At 50.8% G+C, this 9,883-nt stretch overlaps 1 protein-coding gene across 1 annotated transcript in view; it reads left to right on the top strand.

The window, feature by feature from the left end:
• Positions 1–5,027: 5,027 nt before the first annotated feature.
• The window catches only part of FGD1 (FYVE, RhoGEF and PH domain containing 1), a gene marked incomplete at its 5' end in the record, with an annotated part of 35,619 nt that continues 30,763 nt past the window's right edge, over positions 5,028–9,883 (top strand). Inside the window, one exon of the mRNA XM_082681642.1 lies at positions 5,028–5,334. Coding sequence (XP_082537768.1) covers positions 5,028–5,334 — 307 coding nt within the window. The remainder of the gene's footprint in view (positions 5,335–9,883) is intronic.

Genomic DNA, 9,883 nt, shown 5'->3' with positions numbered 1-9,883 from the left:
ACCGCCAAAAAAATTAAAAATAAAAAATAAAAATAAAAAAAAACAAACAGGCTTTGGTGAACACTCTTGTAGTGTCTCCCAGTATACACATGTGAGGATTTCTCTAGGGGAGCAATTCTCAAACTTTCTGGTCTCAGGACTTGCTTTACATTCTTAAAAATCACTGCAGACCCTAAAAAGCTTTGGTGTATGTGGGTTATACCAATTGATACTTGCTGTATTAGAAATTAAAACTGAGAAAGCTTAAATATATTAATTTTAAAATAATAAGCCAATTACATTTAACAAAAGTAACATTTTTATGAAAAATAACTATATTTTCCAAAACAAAAAGAATATAGTGAGAAGAGTGGCATTGTTTTACATTTTTGCAAATCTCTTTACTGTATGGCTTAATAGAAGACAGCTGGATTCTCATATCTGCTTCTGCATTCAATCTGTGATATTACATGTCATGTAGCCTCTGGAAAACTCCACTCTACGTACTTGAGAGAATGAGAGTAAAAGAAGCAAATAACATCTTTCTAGTATTATGGTTTTGGCTCCCCCAACCCCCATCCCTGCCCTCAGGATCCCCAGACCACATTGTGGGAACTACCGCTCTGGGATAGACACCTAAAATTGCTGGACCTAGAGTATGTGCATAGTTCAGCTTTACTAGAAAATGGCCAACATTTTCTAGAGTGGTTGTATCAGTTTACACTCCTACCAATGGTGTATCCATCCACTCTTCATCCATTCTGGTTTTCACCCCACCACTCCTCCAAAACTACTTATATCAAGGTCACTACCAACACCCATATTGCCGTATCCAATGGACCCTTTTCAATCCTCATTTTAGTTGACTTCTCAGCACTCTTAAAACATCCCTGACACATCGCTAGTTATGTCCCTATCTCTTTACCTCTTTTCAGTCTCTTTGCCACCTCCTACTCCTTCATTCAACCTCTAAACTTGAAATGAGAATCTCAGAGCTCAGTCATGGATCCTCTTCCTTTCTCTTTGTTCCGTCTCTGACTTCTTCTCTCGTGGTTTTTTAATGCTATCTCTATACTGCCAACTCTCATTTATATCTGAAACCAGACCTCTCTGGGATGTACAATATATACCATTATCTGCTTGACTTCTTCCTTTGGCTATTTCAAGGGCATGTAAAACTGAACTCTTGATCTTCCCCTGAAAACCTGTTCCTCTTTCTGTCTTCCTCATCTCGATGAATGACCTGGCCTCACATCACCAGGTCCCTGGGAGGTATCCTTGATTCCTCCCTCTCCCTCCCACCTGCAAGCCACCACACCAAGCCCTTTCAATTCTAAATATCTTTCAAATCTACCTCTCTTCATCTCCACCTCTGCCACCTTAGTCCACTCACCGTCATCTCTGATTGCAGTAGACTCCTAATCTTGTCCACCTCCAATCCAATCCACAACAGCCAAAGTAATCTCTTTAAACATTAACTATACCATGTCAATTCCAAGCTTAAAACCTTTCAATGCAGTGTATTTCAGCATTTGGGGGTTAGGAAGTATCTACAAAAGAGATACTATTTCATCATGATCATATATGATGCAAACTGAGACATGCTTACCCTTCCTACATAATCCTATGATACGTTCTGATATTTTCTATTTTCTCAAGTCGATTTCAGTACCTTCTGCAGTTTGACCCACATTTAAAAGCACTGCTTCAGTACCTTTTTATTGCTCATAGTATAAGATCTATTCTCCTCACCATGGCCTATAAAGCCCAACATAAGTTGGCTTCTGCCTGCCTACCTCCTCAACCTCACATCCCATACCTCTTGCCCTCAGCTCACTATGCTCCAGCCACACTGGCCTTCCTGCAGTTCCTAAGTATACCCTTTCCCTTTCTTCCCAGGGCCTTCTCACTTGCTGTGGCCTCTGCCTGGGACACTTTTGCCTCCACTCTTCATGGGCTAACTCCCATTCCTTTACTCACCTTAAGTATCAGCCTTGCCTGAATCTCAGGCTAAATTGCCCCCACCTGTTATTCTCTTTCCTCTCACCCTGTTCCAACTCTTTATAGCCTTATCACAATTTGTAATTTTGTGTGTTTATATGTTTTAATTATGTATTTGTTTACCTCAAGTCCTCTCCAGCGCCAGACTGAAATTCTGAGGGCCGAGTTTGTTTTCCATGATCTTTTTCATGTCTGTCTTATTCACCACTGCATAAGTAGTGCCTCATGTGGTGCCTGGCCCAAAGTGTGTGCTCAAAAGGCATTCATCAAATGAGCAGAGATCTGAAGAACAAATGAAATGGAACTGGGGAGATGTGGACAGAATTTCTTGCAGATGCAACAGCATATGCAAAGACTCCAAAGCTAGACATAAGGAACAGTCTAATAATTTCAGCTTTGACTCAAGCATGGAGTCTGGAAAGGCTGGTGGTGGTCAAATCATGAAGAGCCCAGCTTGACTTTGCCTGTTGAGGAAGGTAGTTTTCCTTTGGAGCAAGTGGGGGACTCATTGAAGGATTCTAAACGTGAGAGTGATATGATTTTGGTTTACCTTTTCAAAAGATCATACTGCCTACAGTGAAGAGACTAGATTCCAGGGAATAAGACTAAAACAGGGAGGTTGTGACAGTATTCAGGTTAGAAATGGTGCTGGCCTAGATTAGGGTAGTAGCAGCAGAAATAAGAGACTACGTAAATTTGGGAGATATGCAGGAGATAAAAATGACAGGACTTGGTGATTGCATGGGAGTGGAGGAGAAAGAAGAGGGGTATAGCTCAGGTTTCTGCCTTGACTAGGGTCATTCGCTAAGGTAAGGCACAAAGAAGGACAAAAAGGCTGGGAGGAGGATACCTTGAGTTGGAGAGAAGCTGAGGCTTTAGGTGTCTCCAGGGTATTCAGGTAGAGTTATCTGTCTATTAACCCGCTGAACGCATAGGTCAGGAGAAGTACCTGGACTTGTATCAATTTGGGAGTCATCAGAAAAGAAATGATAGTTGAAACCATGAGAATGAATGTAATAATCATAGGAAAGAGCAGAGAGAAGAGAGCTCAGGCCAAAACCTAAAGAGCACCAGCATTTAAGAGTTGGACAAGGAGGAGTCTGGAAAGTAAAAAGGAGTTACCAAGGAAGCAGGAGAAAACTGAGAGTGTGGTGTCATGGAAGTGGTTTAAGGAGGAGGGAGTGGTCACTAGTGCCAAATGCTACCAAGAAGTCAGGTAAGATAACCTCTGAATAGATTCTATTGGATTTAGTGACATGGGCCATGGCAGACCTTGATAAGAGAGCAGTATCAGGCAAATAGTAGAGGCAGATTGGAGTGGGTTGAAAGATAAGTGGGAAGTGGGAAAATTAAGACAGTTAAGTGTAGGCGACTCTTGAGACGTTTATAGAGGGAAGAGAGGGAGGTGGTTGGAGAGGGAGATTTTTTGGTAATTTTTAGATGGAAGAGACCTGAGTATGTTTAAATGCTGTTGGGAAGGAACAAGGGACAGATTCTGTAGGTTTGGTGGCAAGAAGGAAAGAACTTCCTTTTTGGTGACTTCTGTTTACTCTGTGAAGTAGGTGGGGTCATCTGCTGAGGGTCAGGGGACAGATGGAGAAGTTAGGGGTTTGAGGAGAAGGGAGGTTAGAAATGGCTGTTGCAGAGCATGAGAGAGAAGGCTGTCCGGGAATGCATAGTAGGGTTGTGGGTCAGCACCGAGGGCCTGGTAGAAGCTGGGGACCATGAGTTTATAGTGGCACAAATCTGTGAGGTTGAATAGTTTTCTCCAGCAGTGTTTAGCTGCCTGGGCACAGGCATGGAAAAGGCGGACAGTTGGACTGATTCAAGGTTGGAATGCTGCCAGGCAGATGCGACAATCCTGGAAACTGAGGCTATTGGCCAAAGAGTGGCGAAGTAAAGAACCATGAGGTCTGGTCTGAGCTGCGTGAAGAGTATCAAAGGCAAGTCCCCTACGAGCCAAGCCCTAGGGAAACTCTGGAACATGTGGAAAGGTTGCTGGAAAAGAGATTGAACGATGAGCAGAGGGAGGCAGAACTGAGATGTGACAGAAAGGCAGATTTGGGGGTTTGAGCCCGTAGACTTGACTGAGCGGGACCAGGGGGAGATGGGGAGGACAGGCTGAGGGGTAATTTTTAAGAAGAAGGAGTGCCTTGAAGGCGGTCGCAGTGAGAATTGAGGCCGGCCGAAGTGAGGAGGCGTGGCCAGGCGCAAATCCCGGGCGAGGGGGCGGGGCCCGGGCAACTGGGTCCCAGCGCCGCTGTGGCTGCGGCTGCCTCAGCGACTGCTCCCGCCTCCCCACCCCCCTTCCCCGGGCTCCTTCCCGCCCGCCGCCGCGGAGACCCAGGCCAAGGCTGGGGAGGACGGCAGAGCCGGGCCCAGGCTGTGCCCCTGCCCCCGCCGCTGGAGCATCGTCGGGAGGCATTGGCTGAGGGGGAAACCCCCAGCCCGAGCGCGCGGCGCACACACGCGCCCCCCGCCACCGCCATCCTCTCCTCCCTCCCTCCCTCCCCTTCCCTCTCCTCTCCTCCCCTCCGCCCCCCAGCCTCCGCTGCGGCGGGAGGAAGAACCTTTTCCGACCAGCCAGGAGAGCCCAGATCGATTCCCATCTGGGGAGAAAGAAGAGAACACGCACTCGGAACAGACCGGCCGCTCGCCCCGGGGCTACGGAAGTGGCTCGCCTCTCACGAGAGAGCCCGCGCCGAGCGCTACCCCCCGACCCTCACCCAGCCGCTGCCGCATAGACAGCGCTCCCCAGCGGGCCCCCAGCCCCGCCGAGCCCACTCCCAGCGCGGGGCCCGGGCCGGCGATGCCTGGCACCGCAGCGGCGGTGGCCGCGGCTGCTGCTGGTACTGCCACCGCTGCCACGGCTGCTGGCCCGGGCCCGGGCCGGGGGCTCGAGTCTCCGCAGTGGGGCTGAGCCCGCAGCCCCGCCCCCCGAGCCTGAGGCCGCTGCTCCGCCGGGCGCCGGGCCTCCTCCGCCCGCGCCTACGCCCCAGGAGCTGGAGCCAAGCGGGGAGCCCGGGCCCCGCGCCCAGGCCCGGACCATGCACGGCCACCGAGCCCCGGGGGGCGCTGGGCCTTCCGAGCCCGAACACCCAACCGCGAACTCCCCCAGCGCCGCGCCACCGGCCTATGCCGACTCGGACCCTGGAGCCTCGGAGCCTGCACTGCCGGTGCCCAGGGGATCAGGCTCGGCTCTCGGAAGCCTCTTGGATCCCCAGTTTGCCGGACCCTCGGACGCCAGTCTGGGCGTCGCTCCAGGCCCCCGGGTCTTGCCCTGCGGCCCCAGTCCACAGCACCACCGGGCCCTGCGCTTCTCCTACCACCTGGAGGGCTCGCAACCCCGGCCTGGTGAGTGATCGAGAAAGCATGGGAGCCCGAGCCATGGGCCTGGGAGCGGGTTCTTGTTCTCGGGCCCTTTAAGCCCCACCTCTGGGCCGGCCCGCTCACCCCAGCCCTTCGTCTCTTCTCAACCCGCAACCCCTTCCCTCGCTCCTCGGCCTTCGTCTAATTCTTTCAACCCCGGCCCCCCCCTCCCGCCTCCTCTCTGTCCCCTGTGCCCCCTCAATCCTTCCGACCCTCTTCTCTTCTATCTGCTGAGGCTAATGGGAGAGGGAGCACTCTAAGAAAAAGGGGCTGGATTGCAAGGCAGTAAAAAGGGGGTTTGTTTGGGGGAATGGGAGAAAAGAACGAGTCTCCCATTTGCCAAGCGCCTACATTGTGCTAGGCACTGGGTGCTTTACATGGGTTTTCATTTCATCTTCAGGAGCCTCCTGTGAAGTAAGTATCATTAGACCCATTTTGTACGGGAGGAAACTGAGGCTCAAAGAAATTAAGTAACTTGCCCAAGGTTACACAGCTAGTATAGAGACAGGATTCCAAACCAGATCTGTTTGAGTCCAAAGTCTATGGTCTTTCTGCTTCCCAAACTGAGGTTGGAGACCATGAAAGTAAAGCCAAGCCTTCTGCTTATGTGATTTTCTCCTGTACTGTTCGGCAGCTCTGGAGTATGAGTGGAAAAAAAAAAAGAGGGATGGTGGATTGATCCAAGGTTGGGGTTTTGCCAGGTGTATGTGGCAGGAGGACAAGGGAAGGAGGGAGTAGAAGGTGCTGATGAGAGACAAAGGTGGAAGAGGTGGGCCTTGGGGGTCAAGTTGGAGGGAAGGGCTGGAGGGACTGGTAGGCAGGGAGACAGCAGAAAGGTGGTGATGGGGGGAGGCAGAAGCCAGTTGTAGCAGAGCTGCAGAGGTGCAGGGCTTTAATAAGGTTGTTTGTGAGGCGAAGTCAGGATGCTTGAACTTGGATTTGCAGAGGTGGAGCAGCTCTAGGTCAGGCTGGGGCCACAGGCCACTGCCTGGAGAGACCTTTGCACTGCACAGAACTGAGTGTCTGAGGAGTCCAGCAGGGCCTCCCCCATCTGGGGACATCCCATGTGGACCTGAGCCCGGGAGCCATGGAGGAAGAGCAGTACCTTCCCCTGGGCAACACTTGAAGTAGCTGTTGAGCCTCTGGGACCTCCCAGGGTCCACATCCCAGGCTTCTCAGGTTTGGGGGGACTGTGGCCCAGTACCAGGTAGCATTAGTAAAGCATAAAAGTATGGGCAACATGTGCCCCTTGCTGCTCTTGTGACCTTGGGCTAGTTGTGGAACCTCTGGGAGTTCTCAGGGGCTCCCTCAGTGTGGGCTGGAGATAACCAGCTGACAACAGGCCTTTAACGCCCTGCCCTGCATGTTGCTCTTGCTGACTTTCCAAACTCCCCTTGACAGACACTGTGTGGAGCAGGTTACTCACCCACTTTACTGCAGCACCTTCTTTCAGATCCCAAAACATGCCACAAGCACTCCCACCTCAGGGCTTTTGCATCTGCTTTCCCCTCTGCCTGGCAGCTCTTCCCCCTGCTCTCTACCTGGCTTGTTTCTTATCTTTCAGGTCTCAGCTCAGATGTCACCTCCTCTGAGAGACCTTCCCTGATCACTTTAGGTAGGGGCCCTTGTGGGTCTCTATCGAAATTGCCACTGCACTTCCATCCTTGTGTTTAGTACATATGCAGTTATCTTATTCTATGTGTCTACTTATTTATTGCCTGTCTTCCTCAACTAGAATATGAGCTCCGTGAGGGCAAGGGGATTATATCTGTTTTGTTCACCGTTGTATCCCCAGCAACTAGCATAGTGCCTAGCTCAATAAATCCTTGAACAAATGCCTGAACAGATAAGAAGGGATCACATAGTAGGCCCTCAGTAACCATTGTCTAAGAGAAGGACAACTGAGCTCCTGCCCTCCAGATACTCTTGGTATGGGAGTCAGTAGCTGGGCAGCATCTAGGCCCCTGGTCTCTGGCCTCTGATCAATACACAGCAGTGATTCTTTCTATTCCATCAGTCCTTCCAAATTACAATCAAAATACCCATCCTGAACCACTCCCCTCCTCCCCCCAAAAAGCAGCACAAAGTTCCTACGATCCTTTTTCCCAATGAAGTCCCTGCCTCTCGAATTGGTGGGTGTCTTTTTCTTTCTTTCACTTCAAGTTGAGGAGTGGGAATAAGAAGGGTGTCAGGGAAGGACCTGGCCTCCCATCTAACCATTCCTAACTGACTCACTGTGGAACCCTGGGTGAGTGACTTCCCTTCTCTGAGCCTCAATTTCCTCATCTAGAGAATGCCATGAGAAGTCTATGAGATACTGGTTGCAAAGCCTGCAGAATGAAATAAAATTTAAAAAAAAATAAGAGAAAAACCTTCTGAAGAAGAGGCGGAGGAATTACTCAGGCCCTGGCAAGACAAGCGCTGGGCCATGTGATTCACAGCAGCATGGGGCGTGAGAGCCCGCCACCCCCACTGCCCAGCCAGCCCAGGGGTAGGCACAAGTGACTTGCTTCTCTCTCCACAGGACTTGCCTATAATTGGCCCAAAGAGGACAGGGTTGGTAGTTGCAGGGTGTGTGTGTGTGTGTGTGAGAGAGAGAGAGAGAGAGAGAGAGAGAGAGAGTCAATTAAAGGATTGAAACATTTTAGTCCACATGTTAAGATTTCCGTGTGCCTCCCCGCTTCCTCCCTCAGACTGCTGAGGCCTTTATAGAATCACCATCCTTAGGGGCAGTGGCCCATCCTGGTGGGGGGGATGGTTTTTAAAATAATATATCTTATCCATGTAAAAGCTTTGAATTGCTTCAAAGTGCTTTCTCTTTTAGTTACCCTGATTCCTAGTGGGGGGTTGGTTGATTGTTTTTATGCCCATTTCCCGGTTTGATAAAACCTAAGGCCTTATTGGGTTACTGAGATAACTAAACTCTGAGATACCAGAGAGGGCTTTGAGAGAGTCAGAAAGGAGTTCCCAAGTGTAGGTTTGCTCATAGAGATTTGGGGGAAGCCCTGCTCTCTTCCTCAGCTTTGGGAATATCTTTCCAGATGCTGATTGGGGGATAGCTTGGGACTTGACCCTAGCTCAGTCAAAGGAGTTGCACCTGGTGTTAAAGCCTTTTCGTGGGTAGTGGAAGGACTCAGCCTGTTGAGGGGGGCAGCAAGAGGGGCTGGCTCCTTCTGATTTGGAGCCTGGGCCATCATCTGACACTCTTAGAGTAAGAATTGGAGCTGGAAAGGCCCCTAGTCACCGTCTGGCCCTGGGTTTCCTATACTGGATGAACATCAGAATCCCCCTTGTTGACTTTGAAAAAATAAATGTGATTCCCAGACTCTACCTCAAAGCTCCAGGATCTTAGGGTTGCAACCCAGGAATCTATTTTGAAAGCTCCTCAGGTGATTCTGATGTATAGCCTAGAGTGGGAACCATCCTTGAGCTGGGACAGTGGAGACTCTGAGAGGCAGTTTAGCTGCGGTCCTACAGTGAGTCAGCATCATTAGGATACCACATCAGCCTCCACTCTGAGGCCCTCTCCCCAGGGCCTTGTGTGGGCCTCCCACCATAACTCCCAACCCTGAAGGGAGGCATGGGATCTAAGCTAAAGGGAGTGAGTCAACCTCTCACCCACATACGCACAAACACTGGCAGCCTCAGTTTACCCTTTATGCCTAGCTCTTATGTATGGCTGCCATTTGGCAATTTAAGCTGGAAGGCAGTTACAGTTCTGGGACTCTAGGCAGAGGAAACGCTGGCATCAGCAGCACTCAGCACAGGGCGTGGCCCAAAGGAAGGGCTCTAGAGGGGTGCCAGCAAGGTTTGCAGAGCTAGGAGGAACATAGCAGTTCAGGTAGGAAGTTCAGTGGGAGCAAAGGCACTGAGACATGAGGCATCCTCGGACAGGGGCTGGTATTGGGAGAAGTAGAGAGATAAGGCTGGTGAAGGGACTTTATCCTGAGGGCAAAGGGGAACCTTTGAAGGGGAATGATGTGCTCAGATATGGGTGTTTGAGAAATCCCCACGGCTGTATGTGGAGAGTGGATGGTAGGGGCACAAGAGTGGAGTCAGAGACCGGCAGGTAGGGGTCACAGTCATCCCAGCAAGAGGTGATAGTAGCTTGGGTTAGAGTGATGGCAGGTGAGGAAGGTAAGATCTGAGAGATATTTTGGTGCTAACATGGACAGATCTTGGTGGTGTCTTGGATGTAGAGGCCGAGGAAGAAGGAAAAGTCCAGGATGAGTCTGGGTTGTTTTCTGAAACCAACTATGGTGACCTGGTGGATGCTGGTGGGGCCACCTACTTGCAAGAGAAGGAGCAGGTTTGGGGGGAGATACTGATGTACGTTTGAAACCTGTTGCATTTGAAAGGCCTGGGGGGGCATCCGGGTGGCGAGCAGGGGCTACTCTTCGTTGTGGTGCGCGGGCTTCTCTTGCTGCAGAGCACGGGCTCTAGGGCGTGTGGGCTTCAGGAGTTGTGGCTCGCCGGCTCAGTAGTTGTGGCTCACGGACTGTAGAGTGCAGCCTCAGTAGTTGTGGCTCACGGG

The sequence above is a fragment of the Grampus griseus genome, assembly GCF_964374135.1.
Source record: "Grampus griseus genome assembly, chromosome: X".
Taxonomy (NCBI): Eukaryota; Metazoa; Chordata; class Mammalia; order Artiodactyla; family Delphinidae; genus Grampus; species Grampus griseus.
Note: the sequence above shows the minus strand (reverse complement) of the source record. Positions and strands in the feature narration are given on the sequence as shown.